At 44.9% G+C, this 25,876-nt stretch overlaps 1 protein-coding gene and 1 non-coding gene across 4 annotated transcripts in view; both read left to right on the top strand.

Moving 5' to 3' along the window:
- Positions 1-1,186: 1,186 nt before the first annotated feature.
- Entrep1 (endosomal transmembrane epsin interactor 1) overlaps positions 1,187-25,876 on the top strand; it is a 55,729-nt gene continuing 31,039 nt past the window's right edge. For 2 of the 3 annotated variants that reach the window (XR_015627758.1, XM_087564142.1), the window contains exons 1-2: positions 1,187-1,657; positions 11,259-11,315. Coding sequence is in view for 2 of the 3 variants with exons in the window: in XM_087564142.1 (XP_087420268.1) it covers positions 1,271-1,657; positions 11,259-11,315 (444 nt within the window). In the remaining variant the exon portion in view is untranslated. 3 annotated transcript variants of the gene reach the window in all.
- On the top strand, positions 3,807-3,913 carry LOC120100127 (U6 spliceosomal RNA). Its single transcript, XR_015656121.1, has one exon. It is a non-coding gene; the product is annotated as a U6 spliceosomal RNA (small nuclear RNA).

The raw sequence follows: 25,876 nt of genomic DNA, 5'->3' as shown, positions 1-25,876 counted from the left end.
CGAGGCATCAGATTTTCTGTGTTCATTTAAAAACAAAACAAAAGCCAAACTACTCCCCACCCCACCCCCACCCCCACCACCCCGGACTTTGAAGTTTATTCCTGGGAGCAGTCTGAATGGAAGTGCCAGGTACTATTAAACACGGGTGGCTTTATGACTTAAAAGGTGTGCATGTAAACACCTGTGCATTGGTGATATATATCACATTCCGTGACATGATGTTCAACATAAATACAGTCTTCATGTGCAGAGCACACAGACAAACCTCCATTTCTCTTGTTTCACTGAGCAGGAGGACATTAGATTCCCTCACCTTTCCAATAAGTCAAGCTTTCAAATGCTACAACTGGCTGCAAACTGACACTGCTTTGGTTCTTACCTGGAAAAGAAGTTCACTATCACCATCTTACCTATGACACCTTAGACATCTAGGCATTCTAGTAGGGGAAACTTTTTGTGCAAAGGTGAATAATTGCTTTTTTGCCCTCAAAGCTCGATAAATATATTATACATTACCAAGGCAGATTAAGATTTTATTAGACCATTTCCTGAGAAGTTTGGGAGTCAGTGTTCTATCAGGTGATGCCAATTAGCTCCGGGTCAAAGCTAAAAGGATGTGACCCCTGCCAACTGCACAGGGCCGCCCTGGGCTCTTCCATTGTGAATGCTGAGTAGTGACTTCCAAGGTAACCTGGCCTTGCCACTATTGTTTCCACTCTGGTGCTGGGAAAGCACCCTGTTACCTCCCGGCAGAGCTGCAACGACAGAACCGGGAATTCTCCGTAGAAGCCATAGATACGGTTGCATTCCCGGGCGGTAACGTCCAGCGAGTGTCCTCTTCCCCGCTAGGACCTTTTCCCGTCGGGTCGCCCACAGCACCTCCTCCGGGCGTGGAGGAGGAGGAGAAGCACGCGGGACTCCTTCCTATTTAAAGGTCGCCAGGTCCCTCTGAGGGACCTGGGTCAACGACGCGTCCCTTGGCGCCACGGTTGGGGACAGACTCTGAGAACGGTTGGGCCGCTAGTTGCGGGGCCCCCGCCGTTCTCGGACACTTTTCCCGGGTGGACCCCAAGGCGACGGCGCACTTGTCACCGTGGGTGACCGAGAGGGGACCGCAGGGGGCGGGCCCCGCGGGGCAGGTGGGCGCGGCCGGCGCTGCCCGCCGCAGCAAGTGGTTGGGCCGTGCGCAGTCCGTCCTGCGCGGCGCCGGCGCGGGTGCCCGGTGCGCGGCGCCCTCCGCTCCGCTGCGCCGCCCGCCCGCCGCGCGCCCATGTCTCTGCCGGTGGTGCTCCCGGGCTCCTGCTGCCCGGTGGCGGGGCTGTCGGGCGGACCCCAGGCTGGGGGTCCTGGCGCCGCCGCCGCCGCCGCTCAGGAGCCGCCGCTGCCCCCACTGCGGCCGCGCTGGCCCCGGGGCGCTCTCCAGCCTCCAGCCCGTCCCCGCTGCGCCCCCGCCGCCGTGCTGGCCCCGCCGCCCGCGCTCGCGTCCCGCCGCCCCGCCGCGCCGGGCTCCGCGCTGCTACCGGCGCGCCCGCTGCTGTCGCTCGGGCTCCTGCAGCTGATCCTGGGCTGCTGCATGGTGGCGCTCAGCTTCGGGGCGCTGTCGCTGAGTAGCTCGCCGCAGGTGAAGAACTCGTGCCCATTCTGGGCAGGCTCCTCGGTGAGTACTGAGAGTTGCGGGGCAGTGTGTTGTGGAGGGTCCCTTCCATTGTTCTTGTTTGACCTCTTTTGGGGAGCGCAGACCCTAAAGCCACCTGAAATGTAGGCGACAATGAGTGGGGGTGGGGTGTGGGAGCTAAGAGTCGTGAAGCAGTCAAGTTGAAGGGGGAATTGGATTGCACTTGGGCAGTGTCTGTCCCTTGCACGCTAAGGATATTGTTTCCGCCAAGTTAACATTAAGCACAGTATCAGGCTCTTGGAGAGCTTGGCATGAGAATGGGCGTAGAAGAATTTAAAACTTTACTTTTGGCCACTGAATACTTTACAGCATTGGCAAAGTAAACTCCGAGAGGACCAGGGTTTTCCTCACCGATACACCAACAATACCCGTACAGGGTGGGGCACTTTTTAGAATGGACAGAGTGACAGATTGAAGAGGGGGAGGTGGTCGACTTGTTTTTATTCTTCATTTAGACACGAATGAATGAAAGAGTTTCTGGAGTTGGATGACTGAACCCTGAGGAGCTCTGAGGTAATAGGAGGTTGTGTGTGACTGATGGCTTGTACCTGGTCATTAAAGAAGGGCTCAAACCCTGGGTGGGTTCCTGGAGCCACCAAAACTGCTCTGCAGAAGTGGATGCTCAAGAAACAGAACCTGTCATTATGGACGCACACCCCAGGACTCCAGAAGTTGGGGCAGCTAGCTGGGATGTCTGCCCTACTGTGGCACCTGGCCCTGCCTCCTTGGCCAATGGGGCATAGGGAGGCTCGGCTGTCAGTGAGCAAGCATTTGTAGGCTGGATGGCTGCTCTTCCCCGCTTCCGAACTGTATCACAACTTTTAAGGCATCCAACCCCTTGAGGTTTGCCAAGGGCGCTGGAGACTTGGAACAGGTCCTTGTGCCAGGCCTGTGGAGGATGAATACAGCAAATGACCTTTCTATAAAATCCCTACGACGCCTATAGCTCTTTCTGTGATCTGCAGGGAGTGCCCGTTTTGTGCTCTACTGGTTAGAACACAGTCAGAGTCAAGTTTAAAAAAAAAAAAAGTGGGAGAACATATTGAACCTCGAGTAATTGTTCAATTAATTGTTCGAATGAGGACATTGGGAACATGAGGTTTCTCTGACCTAACCCAGAATGTTGCATTACCTGTTATCAATCTATACTTCTAAAGTCCTTTGCTAAAATGCTTCTGATGGGGCCCCAGTTTTCTGTGCTCTAGTGAGTGAAGTCCAGAACTTAAGTATCAGGTGGACAGAGTTCCACCCTGTAGTTCTGACCCTGGACTCCGATACTATCTTTGTGAGCGCTGGAATACTTTGAAGTGTGGGAAGTCTATTGAATAGGAATCAGAGTACTGCCTCCCCCACCCTTTGCCAGGCTGGTCATAGAAATGCTTGCTACACTTCTTTCTTCTAAGTACCCTGGGCCAGAGTCTTGTGTGTGTTTTATGGATTTACTCTTTGTAAAATCATGATCCTTTGTTCGCTCAAGATAGCTAGTTTATTAAGAAATATTTGTGGGAGGTGCTAGGGAGATTGCCCAGTCAGTAAAATGTGTGCCGTGTAAACATGGGGACTTGGGTGTGGATTTTTGGAACCAACCCAAAAAGCTGGGTATTGGGAGAGGGGAGCCTGAACCCCAGTGCCTGGAGTGGGGTCAGAAGAAGATGGATACAGTGAATCTTTGAAGTTCATTGGGCATTAAGGCTAGCCAAATGGGTGAGACACCCAGTCTCTAAAAATAAGATAAGATGAGGAGTGTACCCAGTGTGTTCTCTGCCACCACACACATGCAGACATACTAACAAGTACTCACACTATACACATAACCTGTACACACACACACACACACACACACACACACACACACACACTCGAACACACATTGTATTTGCTTTCCTCTAAAATTAAAATCTGAAATCAGTTTGCAATTATGAATTCTTTCAAAGGTAAGTAAAGGCTCTTAGCTTCATTGAAGCCACAATGGGATTTGACAAGAAGGAAAACAAAGCTCACAGACCGGAATGTGCGGGATGGTAAACTGGAATGCACAGGATGGTACCTGGGCTTGCCACTGGCTGGGCTTGTCCTCAGGCACAAGCAAATCGGACTAAGAAGGAATCTAGGGTTTGGAGTTGAAAGGGTCGTGCTCGCTTCGGCAGCACATATACTAAAATTGGAACGATACAGAGAAGATTAGCATGGCCCCTGTGCAAGGATGACACGCAAATTCGTGAAGCGTTCCATATTTTTATTTGTATCAAAAATAAATAAGTGACCATGTGCCAAAAAAAAAAAAAAAGAAAGAAAGAAAGAAAGAAAGAAAGAAAGAAAGAAAGAATCGCTTCTCTAAGCCATAGTTCAACCTGTTCCTAAGTCCCTGGGTCAGTATTCAGACCTGTAACTGCCATTCATTCTTTGTGTCTGTGGGACCTGTTCCTAAGGTCGACTTCAGAATTTGCACATTGTCAACAGAACCAATGAATATCAACGGTTATCTCCAGAGCAGCTAAGTAGGGTTTAAGCAGCTGTCAGTAGATGCCATCCTTTTTCTTGGTGTTTTAGAAGGAAAATACCACACTTGTAACATGCTTTAAACTCACATAGGTGAGAGAGAGCTCTATTCAAAAGCAATTCTCTATTATGAGAAGCATTAGATTTATGCAGACAGTATATTAAAAAACCACACCCCCCACCCCCGGCCGGCCACTGGAACAGTGGTCTCATCTGCACCCCTCCTAGCCCTGATCAGCCACTGGTCCCATGTGTCCTGATAGACACCCGAGAAAGGAATGTCAGGCAGGAATTAAGTCCTTTGTGTTCCCAGTCCATTTGGCAGATTAAAACTGCCATGTTATTTTGAAAATCTCAGTATTACATCACTGTAATTTCATGCATAAAAATTTCAATGTGTGTATTTTTAGACAACAGAGAGATATTAAGAGATTTCATAAAAGTGGCCATTCCACTTTTAACATTTCATTATGAAAAAAATTGAAGTTTTAATGACTGTAGAGGGGAGAATGTGATGACCCTGGGTGTTGACCCATCGCTAGCCTCGGGAGTTAGAACATCTGAATGTCTGACACCAAGCCCCACCTCAGCACACTGGGCTATTCTAAGGCGAAGACAAATGTGCGACTCCAGCCATTAAACACTTGAGTGGACATTTTAAAGAAGGGGCTTAATGACACATTGCAACAAACTCTGAAGGTGAAGGAAGGGTTTTATGGAAAATGATGAAAAATTGTGCCTTGAGGACTGGAGAAATGGAAACAAAACACAATAACCCAGCTTTATTGAGCTGTAGCCTTCTTGCCTGACAAGTTACCATGTAACCAGAACTGTCTGGTGGTGTCCAGTGAGTTCACTGTGGCACAGCTCCCACCAAAATGGGTTTTAGTAAATTCTTTCTCACCACCCCTAGATCTCTTTTCTCTCCCTCTCCCGATATCACCACCCTTCTGTCCAGATATCACTGACTTCTCTACTTTCTGGCCCTGTAGATTACTTCTACCCTGGAGAATTTAAATATATGTATATGTATATGTATATGTATAATGTATATGTATATGTATATGATGTGTGTGTGCTCATACACACATATATACACATATGTATGGGATTATACAATATAAGGTCTTTCATGACTGAATCACTTCTTTCGATTAGGATATTTGCAAGGCTCATCCAGTTTAGCAGTAACTCGCTCCTGATAATTGTGAAGTGATATTTCACTGTGTAGGCATGCCGTGATTATGAATACTCAGTTTCTTCCTTGCGCCTCCTCCCTTCTCCCTCCTATTTGGCATATCTGGGGATTGAACTTAGGGCCTGAGGCAAGAGCTCTACCCCTGAGCTACATCCCTGGCCCACTCAGCAGTTCTATCGGTGTGTGGCATAGTATTGAGAGGAAGCGGCACACAGGGTTAATGCTACCTGAAATCCATGTGTGAGCACTGAAGAAGACTTGTCTCCTCTCACACTGTGTGAATGACACTTTACCAGTGTAAATGCCACAGCACTTTACAGTTTGTATCCTCAGTGAAACCGGCAAAGCTTAATTTTTTTTTCTTTTTTCTTTTTTTTTTTTTGGAGCTGGGGACCGAACCCAGGGCCTTGTGCTTGCTACCTCTAAGCTAAATCCCCAACCCCTTGTTTTTTGTTTTTAACTTTTTGTTTTGTATTTAATGCACACTTAGGTTCAAGGGACACACATATGTTGCTTTCAGGGGTGTTTTTTCCATGTTCACCTCTGGAGAGGTGTTTGGCTGAGCTGGGGCTTCATCCACTTATCTGAACCCCGAGGAGCTGTTTCATTTGTGTGAAAATGCATCAGGAATTAAGTCCTGTAAGCAACTTTCCCCGCACTTTTGAATTACTTTTTCAGCAGCTTGAAGGGATTATTTTAGTGTAATCTTTATTTTTTAAATTACAGAGAGAGAGAGAGAGAGAGGGAGGAACTACAGGAATTAGTTCTCTCCTATGCTGTGGGCCCTAGGATCTGAACTAAGTTTGTCAGACTTAGCGTCAAGTGCTGAGTCACCTCAGTGGCCCCGAGTGTAAAGTTTCTTATTCGACTGCTGTAGATGTAGCTCAGTGGGTTCAGCATCAACCTAGTGTACAAGAGTCCTGGGTTCAATCCCCAGCCCTGACAAACAGGGGTGGTGGAGGCATACCGTAAGTCTGTCAAATAATCCAAGCCACTCAGGTTAGGACTTCTGGGTCATCTTTCACTTAGCCAATTTGAGGCTCACCTGTGCCATATCAGACCCTATCTCAGAAAAAAAATGCATTTAGATCTTTTGCATTTGTGCAAACTATGACTGCTATGCCCAATGTTTGTAGTGCTAAGAGATTAGCCTGCTGCCTTTAAACACAGTCCATGGTTGGTAAGTGGCTGAGGGGCAATCTTGATGTCTGGTTCTTGGTTTAGGCATGTGCTTAAGTTAAGATTTTGATCTTATTGGGAAAGTGCCTACTGCACAGAGCCACATTTAATAAGAGAGTAGAAAGAGTGCCGTTGGGTTGTCCATCTGACTTTAATGTCCTCAGCTTTTTTTTGATACCTCTTATTCAACTTTTCAAATAAGTTATGCTATAGACAGGGAAGAATCAATCTCTCTCTCTCTCTCTCTCTCTCTCTCTCTCTCTCTCTCCCCCCCCCCATTCCCCTCCTCTCTCTGATACACACACTTTTTCAGTTATAGGGAAAGATAGGTCGTTGAGAGGTTTGATAAACTATCTTCTGCCTCTTCACAAGGCAAACAGGATATTTGCAGCACAGCTTTCAGACATCTGTGTTTGCATACAGCAGTTTTTGACCAACGAGCTAGAACATTTTTGCCTAAAGGCATGTTTGTGGATTAGCCAGGGAAAGTAGGCCAGTAGGAGTCTAAGCTCTTGATTTTAATGATTGGTTTCTAAGCTGGGAAATTAAGGGCATTAGCTGCACATGGTGGGTCACGCTGACTCTGACCTGTTGTCCCTTGGCATCGTCAGGAAGAGGAAAACTCTGCTCTGTTCCTGTGAGCTACAGGGATGATCTACCAGGAGTGAAAGAGAAATGATAATAACTCTGACTGTAATAATCTGGAGAGGGTTTCCGCATCGGTGTCAGTGTTTCCTGCGCGTTCAGGGCACGTCGCATCTTGTGCTGGGCGGAAGAATGCTGATGGCATCGTCCTTCTCTGGGCGCTGTTCCCTTTCCGGAAGCACAGGGGTGGAAATGTGTTCAGGTTTATGCAGTTGTCCTTAAGCAAGCACATCTTCTGTTTCTGATATTCATTCATTCATTCATTCATTCATTGACTCTTGCCATTACCAAGTGCCTTCTAGAAGCTGCTCATGGTACTGGAGTGAGCTTTCCCAGGTACAGCCCTTATGGCATAGGCAATTAGTCAGTAGTAGCATTGTGGACTAGTAGAAGCCATGAAAGGCCATTGCTAAGGGACTTCCTGGACTTCCTCCTGACACAGCCCATCCTCTGCCTCGCAGGACTCTGTCTCACTCCTTGCCTTCCACAGCACCATGAGTTGACAACACAAGCATTTGTTCCTTGCCATGCCTTGAGTTTTGAACTCTTAAAGGATTCACACTCAAAATAGAGCCTCATTTCCTGCCACCATTCCAGAAGCTTCTGATCCTCTGTTTCTCCTTCCTCTGTTTGCCCTTCTCCCCTCCCCACTGAAGGTTTTCCCAAAATGCCTTGGGATTCACTGGGTTTGAAAAGAACAGGGTTACTGGGTGAAAGTCAACAGGGTGTGGGTTTGCAGGTTTGGGACTGAAGGGCTTGCAGATGTGACTACTACCCAGAACTCGCATGCAGTTTTATTTCCCATCTTAGTACTGGGGATCGAGCCACTCTGTGTATCCCCAGCCCCTTTTTTACCATTGTTTTGAAATAGAATTTCACTGCCTTGCTCCAGTGGCCTTGAAGCTCCTTGTAGGCCAAGTAGGCTTTGAACTTGTGATCCTCTGGCCTCGGCCTCTGAAAGTACTGCTAGGCCTGACTGGACTTACTTTCCAGTGCCTGCTAAGGAATTTGGTTTGCACAGGCTTGCTGGCTGTGCTCTGAATGTATTTCAGAATTCGAGTGGCAATGATGCCTTTAAACAGTCTCCTCTAACCCATGACCTTGGTATGTCTTGATTTATCTGGGTCTTCATTCAATATTGCTCCAAAGCTTTGCTTTTCTCTCCAACAGATCTTAAGTATTTTTTGCCAAATCTATTGTGAGGATATCAGTATTCCTTACATATCACATATTTCACTCTTATTTTCAATTACATTTTCTGGAGTTGCTACTATGTAAACAAAATAACATCTCATAAAGAAGAAAGGGAACATGGATGGTTCTTTTATCTCAGAAGGCTCCATTGGAAAAGACATCTATCAATGAGGATCTATTAGAATTGAAAATATAAAAAGCATTCTATAAATAGCCACTCCTTAAGATTTCGTCCAACAGGAATGAAAGCACATGTCTTTCAAGATACATTCATAAACCCATGAGTATTTACAGCTGTATTGTTCACTAGAGTAGAAAGCTGGGGCTAGAGTGACCGACTGCCCACAGATATGGAAATGAGTGAATACATTAGGCACTGCCACACAATGGAAGGTTATGCAGCTGTCACTCTGAAACCCAGCTATTTCAGTGGAGTTGACAAGATTCCAGTGCAGTATTTACTGAGATCACGAGGACACTGTGGAAGTCACACCCTTATGCATAGGGGCACACACACGTCATTTGCACATACAGCAACATTTTAGGGAGACATTCGTACTTACATAAAATTACATTGGATGTACTAACTTGTGAGTGCGGAAGAGGAGGGAGGCTGAAACAGAAACAGAAAAGTGTAGCTTAGACACATCGTTGTTTCGTGGCTTTTATGTCCTGAGCTGGACACTCATCTTAATAATACTGTTTTAATAAAAGAAAGAGAATGTCCCTGAGAGCTGAACCACAGGGTATTCTGAGACAGTGACACAAATAACAAACGTCAATGAATAATTCAAATGCTAGTTATTTTCTACCCTAGTGGGCAGTCTGTGTTTTCCTCAAGGCCAGGGACAGTTTCAGTCTTGTTTCCACACGAAACCAGCTTGCATTTCCTCAGCAAAGTCCAGTCCCAGCACGATGAGGAGGAAGCAGAGACACAGCTATGAGGACACACATGCAGAGGTTTGTATGCATATGTGCACGGGCAAGTGTACCCACACAGGGGATGCACGCATATGTACATACAACGCATGTTCTCCAGCAAACATGAGCACATGGGTGTCTGCTCAATAGCCACTGGATATCAGGGGGTTCTGAAGGATCCGTCATCGTGGTGGGATCAGTCCTTTATGGGTTTTTGTTTTCTTCTGATTTTGGTTGTTTGAGAACAGGCTGACTTTGTGATCCTCCTGCCTCAACATCCTGACCCTGCTCAGTCTTTTGCTCTGAAGAGACTCGGGGTTACTTCTTTCATTTAACATCCCACAGGATGAGGTCCAGAGTGAGGCCCAGATACAACAAAGAGACTTAGCCAAGGTCACATGACTGACTCTTTCAAAGCTGAGCAGGAGACCATAGCCCTGGGTCTCGTGAACCCCAGTTCCAAAGTAGAGAGTCAACACAGTCCACATACTAGGGATGAAGGCATGCAGAATCCTTTCAGAGGTAATGGAACTGCATGGATACATACTGACACGTGCCTGCACATATGGGGTTCTGGGTCAAGGTTATATGAGTACATTTTGTCCTCTGGTGCAATGGGCCGATTCCGTCTCAGTTGGTGAGATGGGGTATTGCAGGTAAACCTGTGTGCTAACCTCACACCCTTGCCTGACAGATAGTTAATAAACAGTAATTATGGATGTGTGCATGGGAGGGGTTTGGGCAAGGGAGATAGATGCCCTTCTGTGCTTGGTGGACACACCCTGTTATGCGGAGGGAGTGTGCTCAAGAGGCCTCAGGGTGTCTGTCTTGAGTGAATGATTACTTTGATTCTTCTTTCTGGTGGCTTAGTGAACTGTGCCATCCAAAAGGCTGTGGTGGTGGTTTCCAGTCTGTATTTTGGCAACATTCTGGTTCTTCTTTACCAAGAAATAAAGTGTGTTTATTATTGAAGCATTGTTGTGCATTTTCAAGAGCTTTCTATCTGGAGTTCCTCTTTGTGGAGTAAATTATCAGTGATTGTCTTTTGTTGATAATCATGTGACAGGCACTATGCTAGGAGCCAAGAATTCAGACAGGACAGAAGCTCATGGCAGAGGTGTGGTCATGCAACTCTCAAAGGGTGACCATTGAGTTTTCTTTAAAAACGTGTGTGTGTGTGTGTGTGTGTACGCACGTGTATGGGTGCCACCTTACCTAACATGGGTGCAGGAAACTGAACTCCAGTCCTCTGTAAGAGCAGCAGGTGCTTTTAATTGCTGAGATATATTTCCGACCCCTCAAATAGGGAGTTTTTAAGAGCAAAAAGAAGTTGGTGTATACAAGGCAGACATGTGGAGTGAAGAGATTATGGAAGGCTTCTCAGAAGAGGTGACAACTAGGGGCTTGTATGGTGGGTATGAATTTTTGGGCAGCTAGGAGGGCCTTGGAGAAGATGGGTGTTACAATAAAGAGGTCACAGAACAAAGTCCTGGAATATAGCCTGGGTGGCTGTGGAGGGACAGGGGTACTTGGAAACAGAGAGAGAGAGAGAGAGAGAGAGAGAGAGAGAGAGAGAGAGAGAGAGAGAGAGAGAGTGTGTGTGAGTGTGTGTGTGTGTGTGTGTGTTGCCATGGGAATCTGGAAGCCTGGCTGCAAGCGTGGGCTAGGAGATATCCTCATGGGTTTTGTCTACCACATTGGAGTTTACCTGTCCCACAAAGGTACTTGTGTACATCACAGACTGAATGTGACTGCAGACTGGGTCTATGGAACCTGGCCAGAGATACGGATGTTTTTACCGACACAAATCAAAGCATACACAGCCAGTTAATATGCTTGTAGTTCTGTAAGGCAGCCTAGAATGGTTTGCCATGGCTTAGATAATCAGCAAGAATGGGAGATGTTTGACTGGCCTTTTCTGGGCTGATGATATCTTTTTCCTCACAGGTGATACTCTCTGGAATCATTGGACTGACAACTTGGAAAAGGCCCATGATACTGCTGGTATGTACTGGTCACATGATGCTACTCTGTAACATGAAGCCCATCTAAGCAAACTGTTGAAAATTTTAAAATCCTTGTTCAAAATAAGTTGACAGTAGATACTTCAGAAGTAAACGTTCCTAGCTGGGTGGCGGCAGCACGGGCCTTTAATCTCAGTACTCAGGAGGCAGAGGCAGGTGAATCTCTTGAGTCTGAGGACAGCCTGGGTCTACAGAGCAAGTTACAGGGAAGTCAGAGAGGGTGACACAGAGAAACCCTGTCTCAGGAAAACAAAAAACACAACAGAAACCCCACAAATAAATACATAAGCAGTAAATGTCTAATGAAATAGACATTTCATTGTAATAATAATGAAAGATGATAATCTTAATGTTTAATCTGCTTTATCTGTATATACATCTAGAATATATATATGCATAATATATGTTATACACACACACACACACACACACACACGCACACACACACACAAAACCGACCCTTCCCCCCAATATCTCCTCACTATGGATGCAAAAGTGGAGGGAACAATAGAACCAATTCCCTGTACCTACTCCCCAGCTCTTAGCCTAACCTCCCACACATTCTGCCTTCTTCCTCCTTTGTCACAAGCAAATCCCATTCATTAACCACAAACGTTACTTTTTGTTAGAATTGTTTGGTTGGACAACTTCATAATTTTGTTCCTGAGATCTGTTACATTGTCTCCTTAGTCCACAAATGTTAATTTTTTTAATAATGTAGACTTTATCAGTTTTCTGTGGTAGAACTAAAATTAATGTTCCAACACGAACCATTTTCCCGTGCCCAGTGGCAGTGCAAATGATCAGAACCTTTGTCCTGTCCTTTGCTTTTGCCTGTTATGGGAGTTTAGGAGACGGCGACAATAGACAGACAGACAGACAGACAGCAGTGGAGTCTGTGTACCTGCCAAGTTGAAAATAGAGTTTAGGAAATTTGATTTGCACAGAAGAGTATGCGATATCTTATACATGGTGGCTTTTCTTCTTGCTTTCCTTTCACATCTCTTGATACAGGACTTAATTATTTCCAGAAGTCACTTTCAAAGTTGGTTTTGTTTTATGGGTGGAGGCTAGAAGATAACCTTAGTGTCATCCTTAAGAACCTGGAGCTAACCACTTCGGCTAGGGTGGTCGGCCAGTGAGAGCCAGGCATCCTCCTGTTTCCCCTTCCCAGCACATGACACCATGCTCAGCATCTTTACTTGGGTTCTGGGGACCAAATTCAGGTCTTCATGCTTGCAGAACAAGCATTTTACTGGCTGGGCTCTCTCTCCAACCCCAAGAGTCACTTCAGACACACAGGATTGGCTGTGGGAAGCTCTTACAGTTCCATTCCATGAGGAGACCATACGATGCAGGACAGATGGGTCAGAGTCGTGGGTCCCCACGCTGCTTACAGAATCTTGAGCTCCAACCTGTCCCCAGCTCCTCAAGGAACACAGGCAAAATTTTGCAACGCCATTATTTAGTGCATTTTGGAAACACCTTTAAAATATTGGAAGGGGTAAGTTGTTGGTGTGGCATTTAATATGTTGGAAAGCAGGACAAGAGGGAAGGTGGCCTTGGGTGAACCCACGGCTAGTAGCTGAGGAGTGTTTTACTGCCCTGTATGGGGTTAGTCTCTGTAGGGAGAGTTTAGATGGGTGGCGTTCTGTGTTGGTATTTGGCTTCGCGGTATTGTTGGTTATTTGGGCAATATTAAAGAACTTAAAATATTTTTAAGTATTTTATTAATATTTAATTGATAATTTATTAATACTTAAAGTATTAAAGTGAATGAGGATAAAAAAATCTCCCCTGATGTTTGTATTCTAAAATTTCAAAGTGACAAAAAGAATATGAGTAAGTCTACATTTGAAGGCATCCACTCCTGGACACTCAAATATATATATATATACATATATATATGTGTGTGTGTGTGTGTGTGTGTATAGGTGAAAATTACATTATATTTTATTGTACCATTGTACCTAGTTTAGGGGCCTTGGAGTTGTCATGAAGACCTGCCTTTGAATATCTAGTACCCATGTACAAAAGCCGTGCATGGCTGTGCCTGCCAGTGCCAGCCTATGCATGCCTGTGATACAACATTGGGCAGATATAGGCGGATTCTGTGAATTTATTGATCAATACAGCCTCACCAGAATGATGAGCTTCTTGTTCACTGAGAGACCCTGGTCAAAGCATTCCATTAGAGAGTCATAGTGGGAGTCCCCCTGTCCTACTGTGGCTTCCATATATCTACACATGGATACACGCACTGACAACCACATATGTGCCCCACACATATGTGCTATATACAGAACATGCATAGCACTCAGGAATGTTATAACTAGTGTGTGTATACTGTCTTATGTCCTGCCCTTTCAGATCACTGTGAATTAGTATTAGTTAATACTGTTTCTGCATTTGCCACTCATTATTGCTGAACGGTCTGCTACTATATTTGTATTCTGTCATTAATTTTTGTCATATGGCTGGGCATTTGAGCTGTTATATTGTAGTGGCAGGATATTGGGTGAAGAGTGTCATTGTGCCAGCTAGTTTTTTTTTTTGTTTGTTTGTTTGTTTGTTTTGGGAGCTGAGGACTGAACCCAGGGCCTTGCACTTGCTAGGCAAGTGCTCTACCACTGAGCTAAATCCCCAACCCCCAGCTAGTTTTTTTGGACAATGTGATATAAGCAAGTGGTGTCTGGAAAGAGGGGAATTTAATTGAGAGGGTGTTTCCTTCAGGTTGTTTGTGGGGTATTTTCTTGATTGATAACTGGTGAGGGAGGGTTTATCTCCCTGTGGGCGGTGCCACTCCTGCGTACAGGTGGTTCTAGTGCTATAGAAAGTAGTAAGTAAGACATGAGAGCCAAAGCAGTAAGCAATATTCCTTCATGGGCTCTGCTCCAATTCCTGCTTCCAGGTTCCTGTCCTGGCTTCCCTCAGTGATAGGATGTGACCTGAGGGTTGTGAGCTGAGATAAATGCTTTCTTCTAGGTGCTTTCGGTCAGCATTTCGCCAGAGAAACAAGTGAACTAGACAAGTTGTAAAATATTAATCAACGTGAACTTCAAACAAACCGTATTTCAGGGCTTGTACTAGGCAAGGCTGAGACTTTCAGTTAAGTCTCAGTCACGATGCTGCATGAAAACCCTGGTTTATGTGCATCTTAGTAAGACAGTGTTGTAGCCAGGTGTGGTGATGCATGCCGGGAAAACCAGCACATTAGAGGCCGAGGCAGGCTGTGGAGAATTGAAGGCCAGTCTGTACTACACAGAAGGCCTCATCTCAAACAGAAACAACAATACAAACAAATAAACAAAAACAGTGACTGAGAGCTGGCTCAGTTTGCTTGCAAAGGATTCAACTTCATTTCCCAACCACATCAGGTGGTTCACAGCTGCCAGGAACACCAGCCTCAGGGGGTCTGATACCCCCTTTGCCCTCTGAAGGTCCACATGCACACATATGTACACATCACACACACACACTCACGCACACACACACACAGGCACACACGCACATGAGTGTGAGTACACACACACACACACACACACACACACACACAAGATGTGCATTAAATATATTATTTTAAGAAATGAAAACAGTGTGTGCAGAGAGAAACTGGCAGTGCCTGTCAGTTGTGCCTGGCTCTTTTGGAGCTGTTTTTCTGAATTGAGAAGATAATTTCGTGATACGGGCGTTACTCCCCCACCCCCGCTTGGGTGTGTATTTCACCACTCCCTCCCTCCCTCCTTTCCTTCCTCTCTGGGTTTCCCAGCCTCCCCTCCCTTGCTTCCTGAGGGTTGGAATGTGCCAGAGGCCAATGTAGGGAAGAGGCCTTGTTGCATTTGAGAAGCCAGTGGGGCCTTTTGTTGTAGTTTTTGTTTTGTTTTGTTTTGTTTTGGTTTGGTTTTCAAGGCATGGTCTCATGCATCCCTTAGCCTTGAACTTTCATATGTAACTGAGACTGGCCTTGTTCTCTGCACCCTCCTGTCCCTAAGCCCCAGTACTGGGATTTCAGGGATGCTTCAGTGCACCTGGGGCATTGTTTTGCAGATCTGGGCTCAGCCGCCTGGGTTTGGCACCTCCTGGCTTCACCTCCCCTTCACATACTGGGCACTGCCCGCCTTGGTCTTTCTTCCTCTAGCCCAGTGTTTAGCTGCCGCCTCCCTTGGCTCTCAGCTCAGCAGCCACACCCTCAGGTGGCACTTGCCTCAGCTACCCCAGTGACTGGTTTCCACTCTCCAGAATCGAGTGTGGTGTCCTAGCCAAGGCCACTGAGGGGGTCTGCTTAGCCTGGGGAGTGGGTGCTTTGTTCCCTTGGCCCCCATCCAGCCCCTTGTGAGACCAGCCGGGAACACGTGAGCATTCCTTTGTAAGAAGCAGCCCTTTTGTGTGCCCTCTTCTGATTGTGACCACGATTACTTCAGGTTGCCGATCAGCTTGAACAAAGGTTGGTCGGTTTGCCCCAGTTCCTTCAAACTCAGGTTTTCATGGAAACCCAGAGCTTCATTCGTTGGCTACTCTTCTTATATCAGCAGAGCACTCACATGTCCAGCACAATGCTGCTGCTGCCGAATAGGTTTTAAGTACTTGTAGTTGTCACTAGGGTAAAGCGTATGCCTTTGTGTATCAGTCTAGGGTGAGTATTTTGCACAAAAGGCTGACATTTTCCATGTTTAAAGTATATTCTTATTTTTTCTGCTGCTTATTCCCTTTTGATTTTAACAAAATGTTTTGAAATTGCCTCAAAGATTAGACAGGCTCTGTTCTAGAAATGGCCTCAAAAACTGTCATGGGCAGGCACCTCAGTTAGTATAGGGAATTGTCTTACTGACATCCTTTTCCTTGGTGGCGCGTTAGTAAGAGTCACTGCTATGAAAGTCCAGCTGCCCACCATAGTTTTGGTTGCGTATGGAGTGGTAATTGGAAATGTTGCTACTTTCTTGTTGGTTTGGAATAGATGGGATGCGTGTGACCTTCACAGCGGTGTAAGGGAAGCTCTGCTCACTAATGTAACAAATGAAGACTCAGGGCCAGGGGGCTGGTTCCAGTCATGACCTGACTTGATCCTCAGGACTCATATGATAGAAGGAGAGAACAAACTCCTACAAGTTGCCCTCTGACCTCCATATGCATGCTGTGGTATACACCCCAATAAACAAACAAATAAACAAATGTATGTCCTGTGTCCCGTGTAGTTATTTATTTATTTATTTTAACAAGTCCCATTATATAACCCTGGTGGCCTTGGAACTCACCACGTAGACTGGGTTGCCTTGAACTCACAGAGATCTGCCTGCTTCTGGCTTCTGCATACTGGGATTAAAGGCCTGTGCCGTCGTGCCCAGCAGGTTCCATTAGTTGATTCGTACTTGTAGGTGTCCTAGGTTATACCTCACAGCAAGGATAGGAAATGGTAACTACAGTGTCTATTTAAAAGTGATCCATTGACTTCTCCAACTTCATTATTAGAGTGGTTAGAACAAAATGGCTTAGACATTTCTCCCTTCGTTTGCTCTAGATAAGGTAGGCTGGGGAGGTGGCTCTGTTCCACAGCCCTCTGAGACCCAGGGGCCCCTCATCTGTTGTGAGAGTCATGGGAGACTTACATACTTTGTCTGAGGACTAACCGCCAAGACTGGTTAGCTATAAAGAGCCACGCTTCCTGATGACCTGAAGAATGGGAGTCTAAGCCATCACATGCAGTTGAGGATTCTCTGCATGCGGACGAGATGAGCCACGGGGCTCTTAGGTCCTGTGTAGGCTGGTGCATTCAAAGGCGACTATGGCTGACCGTAATTTGGAACGAGCCCTTATTATTTCACAGTGCACGAGCCCTAGCTTTAATGCTGACACATTACCACTAATTATTAGGTATCTGTGAGGCAATCTTTTAATTTATGTGTCTGTGAAATAGGTGCTTTAATTCAGAACAATATTTTGAGTCCTTCCTACTGTACTATTAGAGATTTCCAGAACCCTCCCTAGTTATTTTGATGATATTTTAATTTCAGAGGGGGATTGTAACCTCCCTTTGTATAAGTTGTAATTCAGTGACTATATACTCTTCCGTCATTTGCTTGTTCTCTTTCCCTCTCTTTCTCTCCCTCCCTCCCTCCCTCCCTTCTTGTTGTTTTGAGATAGAACATCATATATCCCAGACTGACCTTGCAGTCATATAACTAAAGATGACTTTAAACTTCTGGCCCTCCTGCCCCCTTTCTGGATCCTAGGACGATAGGCACAGGCTTCCATGCATGGTTTTATTAGGTGCTGGACATTGAATCTAGGTCTTCTGCACACTAGGGAAGCATCTGCCAAGTGGGTTGCATTCCTAATGCCTCCTTCTGTGTTTGAAGGCATAAAAATGTCTGGGTAGCTGGGTATGGTGGTGCTCAATTATAATCTCAGCTACTTGATAGGCTGAGGCAAAGAATTACAAGTTTGAGGCAGATACGGGGAACTTAGTAAGGTTCTGTCTCAAAAACAAAGCTAGATATGTAGCTGAAGGGTAGAGTGCTTGCCTATCAGGCTTTAGTTCCAGTACCCCCATAACACACACACACACACACACACACACACACACACACACACACACACACACATAGATACACAGACACACACAGGCATACACACAGACACCCCCACACAGACACACACACACACAGACACACACACATACACATAGACACACACAATACTCACACAGACACATGCACATACAGAGACACACACACAGACACACACATGCACAGACACACACATGCACATACAGAGACACACACACACACACACACATACTCCACATGCATGCCCTTCAACACTCCAGAGTTGGGGTCTCCACATTTGTGAGTCCTGTGAGAAGCAGAACTTGCTCTAGCAGTGGTGGTTCTAGGGCCACACACTTTCACTTTTGAGCATCAGCAGCCCTGGATGAGGCTGTGTCTCAGTCACTGATTGGAATGTATGCTGGGGATATCCATGTAGAACGGCCAGTACGCCTTAGAATCCATGAGGTGAGGGAGGCAGCAGTGCAAAGGTTGATTTTCCTACATGACCTTCACAGAGGCCCCAGCACTCACCCTTGGCTCCGTCTCAGGTTCCTGTGGGTTTTGTGAGCCACCTGATAGCCATGCAAGGAATGCCCTCTTTGCTTAAGAAGCTGAATTAGCTTCTCCTGTTAGGAGCATAATTACGAACTCTGACTATGACAGTGATTTTTTCCCTCATAAATTCAATTGAATACACACACACACACACACACACACACACACACACACACACACACACACCTAAACATACAACAGGTATGTGCACATATATATGCAGATCTGTTTTAAAGCACTAGATATTTATGGTAACTCAATGATAAGCAGGAGGTCCAGGGGTGCTGATACTGGACAATACCATTGTAGGTGTCTTGCTCAGGTGGGGTAGGCTGGATCAGGGGTGTAAAGGTTTGGGTGGTCACGGCAAGGGGTTGAACCATAAAGGTGCCTTAGGGTGCCTGTTAGAGTCCTTTAGAATGGGTTGTGTGTGTTGCTGGGTATTTTGCTCACTATTGGAGGATCCAGGTCTGTACTGGGTTCCCTAATTCGTGGTGAAAGTCTGGGCATGGTCGCTCACCTCTATGAGACTGAGTCCCATATATTTGGCATCTCTCTCTATCTGTAATTATTTTATCTGTCTGCATTAAAAATACACTCCCGTGGCATTGTATAAATTACAAAGTGCCTTCTAAACAGGGGATGCAATGTTTAAGCGTCACCGTCAACTGACTGGGCTTAGAATCATCTAGAAGATTGAGGTATAGCTTGGGAGGCTCAAGAGGGTGTCTCCAGAGGATTAATTATGTGGGGAGGACACAGCCTAAATGTGGGTAGCAGCAACTTGACACAAGCTAGAGTCATCTGGGAAGCTGGAATCTGACTGAGAAAATGCCTCAAGTTGATCTGTAGACAGGTCAGGGGAGGGATTTTCTTGATTAATGATCGATATAGGAGGATCCAGCAAACCATGGGCAATGACACTCTGGGCAGGTATTTCTGCATGCTGTGAGAAAGATGGCCGAACGTGAGCTGAGGAGAAAGGCAGAAAGAGCGTGTGTTCCTCATGCTCTCTGTTTCAGTTCCTGCTCAGAGTTCTTGTTGTTGTTCTTCTTTTTAATTAAAATTTATTTTTTTATTTTTTTTTAATTTTTTTATTTTTTATTTATTTATTTATTTTTTTGGAGCTGGGGACCGAACCCAGGGCCTTGCGCTTGCTAGGCAAGCGCTCTACCACTGAGCTAAATCCCCAACCCCAAAATTTCTTTTTTTATTGAAAATAGATTTTTTTCATATAATATATCCTGGTTATGGTTTCCATTTTCTGTACTCCGTCCTGCTCTTCCCCAGTTCTCCTCCCTCTCCTTTTCTATCTCTCATTAGAAAACAAATAGGCTTCTAAGTGATAATAATAAAATAAAACAAAATGGAATACATCGAAATTAGACAAAACAAACACAAGGAAAAGGACCCAAGAAAAGGCACAAGAGTCAGAGATCCACTCATCCACACGCCCAGGAATCCCACAGAAACACTAAACTAGAAAGCCACAGAGGTCAAGACACAGACCCGTGCAGGCCCTGTGCATACCGAGTCTCTGGAGTTCCTATGAGCTTGGCTCATGTTTATGTTTAAGGTAGACTGCTGCCCATCTTCCTGAGGAACTGCGACACTAATTGCCGTAGTGGCTGTCCAGGTTTGCGCTCCCACCAGCAATGGATGAGTGTTGCCCTCACTCCACACCCTCGCCAGCACGAGCTGTCACCTTTTCTAATCGATCTTAGCCATTCTGACAGGTGTCAGATGAACGGCTAAGGATGCTGACCATTTCCTCAAGTGTTTCTTAGCCATCTGACTGTCCTCTTCTGAAAGTTCTGTATAGATATTTACCCCATTTTTAAATTAGGTTATTTATTTAATTTTTTTGATACCTAGCTTTTTGTGTCTCTCTGTGTGTTCCTTATGTATTTTGGGTAGTAGCTCTCTAACTGCACGAGTAGTTGGTAAAAATTCTTGTCCCATTCTGAAGGCTGCCACGTTGTCTGTGTTCTTTCCCATGCGTTTCTGTTTTATTGGAATCTATTTATTAATTCTTGATTTTAGTGCTCGTGCACTGTACTCCGTTCAGAAAGTTTTCCTGTGCCAATCAGTTCAAGACGGTCACTCATTTTCTCGTCTATCAGGGTCAGTGTATCTGGTTTTATATTGAGGCCTTTGATCCATTTGGAATTGAGTTTTGTGTGTGGTGGTACGTGTGGATAGGTTTTGGATTCTTCTGCATGCAGACATTCAGTTTGACTAGCGCCATTTGTTGAAGGCACTTTACCCTTTATGTGTATTTCTGGCTTACTTATAGAAAAAAGAAACCAGGAGCCCATAGGTGTGTAGATTTATGTGTAGGTGTTCAACTTGATTCCATTGATCAATATGCCTGTGTTCTGCCAATACCGTGCTATTTTTATTACTGTAGCTCTATAGTACAATTTGAAATCACGCTTCTGATGCTTTCAACAGTTCTTTCATTAGTCACGGTTATCTATCTTGGGTTGTTTGTGCTTCCATATAAATCTGAAGATTGTTCTTTCAAGATCTGTGAAGAATTGCACTGGAAATTTGATGTGGATGGCACTGAGTCTGTAGATGGCTTTTGGTAGGGGGGCCGGTTTTACGACATTAATCCTGCTGATCCACGAGCATGGGAGATTGTTCTACCTTCTGACGTCTTTGGTTTCTTAAAGTTTTTATCATACAAGTCTTTTAATTATTTGTTTAGAGTTAGCCCAAAATCTTTTATTGTTTCTTCTATTCACGATAGAAAGCTGTTGCTTCCCTGATTTTTCTCAGTCCATTTGTCATTTGGATACAGGATACGAGTGTCTTTGTGGGTTAATTTTGTATCCAGCTACTTTGTTGAAAATGTTTCCCAGTAGAATTTTAGGGTTACTTATGTATATTATCATATCATCACCAAATAAAGATACTTTGGCCTCTTCCTTTCCATCTTGTATCCCCTTCGTCTCCTTCGGGTGTCTCATAGCTCTAGGTAAGACTTTAAGTACTATATTGAATAGATTTGGAGGGAGTAGACAACCTTGTCATATTTCTGATTTTAGTAGAATTGATTCGAGTTTCTGTCTATTGATATTGGCTAGGGGCTTGAAGTAGACTACCTTTATTGTATTGGGTTAGTCCCTTGTATCCCTAATCTCTCCAGGACTTTTATCATGAAGGAGTATCATGTTGGTTTTTTTTTTTTTTTTTCGGAGCTGGGGACCGAACCCAGGGCCTTGCGCTTCCTAGGCAAGTGCTCTACCACTGAGCTAAATCCCCAACCCCATCATGTTGGGTTTTTGTCAAAGATCTTTTCTGCAACTAAGGAGATGATCATGTGGGTTTTGTCTTATAGTTTGTTTTAGTAGTGAGTTAGTAAGCATTCTGTTGGTGGTCAGATTGGCTGAAGAATGTGATTTTGGTGTTTTGATGTTTGTTAAGGCTTGGTATGTTTCAGTTTGCATTCAGTTTGGGAGAAAGTTCCATGAAGTACTGAGAAGCAGATACATTCTCTTTCCCCCTTGCAGCTTTTAGTATTTCTCTTTGTTCTGCATTTTAGCATTTTGAGTATTATGTTTTGTGGAGAATTTTTTTCTGGTCCAGTCTATTTGGTGTTCTGTGTGCTTCTTGTACTTTGATAGGCATCTCCTTCTTTAGGTTAGGGAACGTCTATGATTTTGTTGAGAACATTTTCTGTGCCTTTGACCTGGGTTTCTTCTCCTTCCTCTATTTCTATTATTCTTAGATTTGGTCTTTTTGTAGTGTCCCAGATTTCCTGGATATTTTGTGCCTGGATTTTTTTTTTTTTAGATTTAATATTTTCTTTGACTGAGCTATCCATTTCTTTTACTTAGTCTTCGATGCCTGAGATTCTCTCTTCTGTCTCCTGTGTCCTGCTGGCGAGGCTTGCCTCTGAGGTTCCTGTTTGAGTTCCTAAGTTTTTCATTTCCAGATTTCCCTTAGTTTGGGTTTTTGTTACTTATTCTATTTCCATGTTCAGGTCTTGAACTGTTTTATTCATTTCCTCTTACTACTTATGTTTTCATAGATTTCTTTAAAGGATTTATTAGTTCCCTCTTTCGAGACCCCTATAATGTGCACAAAGTCCAATTTAGCATCTTTTTCTTGTAACTAAGCTATTTGTAATTCTCAGGCTCTGCTGTGGTGGGCTGCTGGGCTCTAGTGGAGACATGTTATTCTGGCTGTTGTTGATTATGATTTTACACTGACATTTAGGCACCTGGGTTTGAAGAAATTATAATTCTAGGTGCCGATATTAGTTCTTGTGTTTGTTGGGTGGGTGTTTTGTTCCTTGGTTTCTGTTGCCCTCTTTGGTTCCTAGGAATGTGTGGAGAGTATGGTGGCTGTGTTTCCTGGTAGAAAAGTCTTCTGAGGTCATGATAGGTGTGGCTACTGGGGGTTCCAGGTAAAATGTGTTTCTATGTATTGGGAGTGACACTTAGAAGTGAGAGAAGGGCACTGAGTAGGTCCACAGGAGGGACAAAGGCAGGGTCTTCCACTGGGACTGCTTAGTTCCTTGGGAATGGGGGCAGTGAGTGAGGAGAGGCCACAGCATGTGGTCTGCTGGGGATGAGGCTGGGGAGTGGATGGGGGAGTGGACTTAGAGGGAGAGGTGACATCATCAGTTAGCCTACCTGCTTCTCTGGTCAGAGTGCTGCTTTGAGTTCTTGTTTCCCCTCAGTGAAGGCCTGTGATCGGGGACCTGTAAGCCAAATAAACCCTTTCTGCTCCAAGTTGCTTCTAGTAATGGTCTTTATCTCAGCAATAGAAATTAAACTAAGACAGCAATAAGAAAAGTGACAAATACAAGGGGGGAAATCTACTTTCACCTTTCAAAAGGGCATGTTAGTGGTCTTGTTCATTTTTAAAATAAAGGCCAGGGATGTGTATATTCCTTCTAGCACTCAGATCTGATGGTGTGCGCCTCAGTTAACCCTGTAAACTCCCATGGCCTTTGAGCTAATCCACACCCCTCTCCCCTCCCACTTTCTAAAGTACTTTTTATTTCTTCTTTTATAGTATTCAATTATACTATATACTTCTATGTCTAGTTCCTTCAGGTTGCCTGATCTCTTTTGGCTGTGCTTTTTATAAGAATAAATTAGCCACTTTCCTTCCTTCCTTCATCACATCCCCCAGTTCTTGATGATAACACCATTACTATTATATTATCATAATCCTGACATTTTCTTTTTGAGTCTGTTACAGCATCCAGATCTTGCCCGTTGCTGTTGCTACTACAGAGAAACAGCCATGGCATCCCCAGTGTGTTTATACTGTGTGTTTACTCGGTGTGTTTACACTGTGAATGCTTCTGTCTTAGGGAGTTAGAAACAGATTCTTTGTATCACGGTCACCTGAGGCCTCCCTAGGAGCGATTCTCAATGCTCCCACATCCTAGACTGCCTTAGATGATCTAAGCAGGGCTTGCAAAACTGAAACCCTGATTTGCAGCCCTTAGCTGATCTCTGTCCCCATGGCCTATAAAAAGATTAGGGCTTAAAGAGGCAAATGTTTTAGAGAACGTCACTGGATTGTGGTGGCATTATGAGTTCCTGCTCCCCTCAGGGGTACTTAGAGATAAGTACTTGGAGACCTGATATGGGTCCCTTGTTGTTTGACTGTGCCAGCATTGTGCCTAAAATGGCTGCTTGGAGTGCCCCGTGGTCTCCATTGTGATACAGCTGTGTATTCACAGTCCAGGCTCCAGCTGAATGCTTGTAGCTGGCCGGATGGACCTGCAGGAGAATGTTGGCTCTAAGGAGCGGGGAGACCACAGGGAAAGAGGCTGGGCTTGCACTGCTGATGGCAAGTCAGGGCCTTGGCAGAAGGTATCCCAGAGGAGCCAACGGGGGCTTCCTTGGTGGAGAGTCCCCAGATGTGCTAAGATTGAACCTAATCTTTAAATGACTAATAATAAGACATTAGCAGTCACAGCTCCAGCTAGATGGCAAGCTGAGAAGCAGACACAAGACACAGGAGGCAGGACATACTGCATTTGTCCCTTGCCCTTCCCATGTGGCCATGCTTGATGTGTCGTATTCTATGTCACTAGAGGTTCTAAATGACCCTTAGCTTTCTCGTGTGAACAAAACAAGACATCTCACCTTAGGTATGTACCTGCCTCTCTTTCTTTCTTTCTTTCTTTCTTTCTTTTTTTTTAAAGATTTATTTATTTATTTATTTATTTATTTATTTATTTATTTATTTATTTATAAGTATGCTGTAACTGTCTTCAGACATACCAGAAGAGGGCATTGATGGTTGTAAGCCACCATGTGGTTGCTGGGAATTGAACTCAGGACCTCTGGAAGAGCAGTCAGTGCTCTTAACCACTGAGCCATCTCTGCAGCCCTCATTCTTTTTCTTAAGTATGGTTTACTGTGATGTAGTTGACGTACATGAATTTTACTTGTCTGAAGGTCTCAAGTGGTTTGTACAGTTGCTGTCAGTTGTCAGTTGCTGCTGTCAGTTGCTGTCACCTCGTGTCCTTTAGAAGTCACTTCCCACTTTTCTGTCATACCTTCAGTCCTATAAAACCACTAATACTCTTTCTGTCTTTGGATATGCTTACTGTGGGCATTCCAGATAAATATAATCATATGATAGGAGGTCATTTTGGACTGATGGTTTTTACCTGGTAACATTTTAGCACAATATTTCGGAGGCTTTTTTTTTGGTCCTAAAGTGTTAGTACTTCCCCCTTTATCTTTCCTGAATAATATTCCCTTGCATGGTCATAGTGTATTTTGTTTATTTCTTCATTGGTTTACAGACATTTCTACTTTAGGCTATTGTGGGTAATATGGTTGGGATATGAGGCACTTCTTAAATGGCTCATGCTTGGGGATTTGGGTCCTCAGCTGGCGGAGGTTCTGGAACCTTTAGGAGAAGTGAGTCACAGGCGGTACATCTTCAGAGGACGTGTCTCGAGTCATCTCTTCTTACTTATCTCTGTCTGCTGTGACATGAGTGGCCTCTGTCACATGTTTCTGCAGCACTATGGACTGTAGACTAGCACCCCGAAACTCTGAGCCTTATAACTCCCACCATTTTGTTTGTGCCAGGTGGTCTGTCATAATAATATAAAAGCAACAGAACGAACCTGCTGTGATCAGTAGTGTGTGCTGTTTTATTTTCTTTATTGATAGGCGCTCGTGCAGCTCAGGCTGGCTTGAACTCTGTGTAGCTGACGGCAACCTTGAATTTTTTTTTAAACTTGTTTCCAGTTCCCTCAAGCACATGCCACAGAATGGACTTGCTGGGTTAATCCATGTTTCCTCTCGGCCCCCTTATTGCCTGACCTAAGAAATTCTTACGTCAGCCAAAGTCATGAAGATGTACTTCTGTTAAAAAAGCACGTTTACTTTCATGCCTGCGTGAGGTCATGGGTGGCATGTGAGGTCACAGGTGGCCTGTGGAGGTCAGG

This window comes from Rattus norvegicus, chromosome 1 (genome assembly GCF_021556685.1).
Source record: "Rattus norvegicus strain SHRSP/BbbUtx chromosome 1, alternate assembly SHRSP_T2T, whole genome shotgun sequence".
Classification (NCBI taxonomy): domain Eukaryota; kingdom Metazoa; phylum Chordata; class Mammalia; order Rodentia; family Muridae; genus Rattus; species Rattus norvegicus.
The sequence above is the reverse complement of the archived record's forward strand: the minus strand, read 5'-3'. Positions and strand labels throughout refer to the sequence as shown.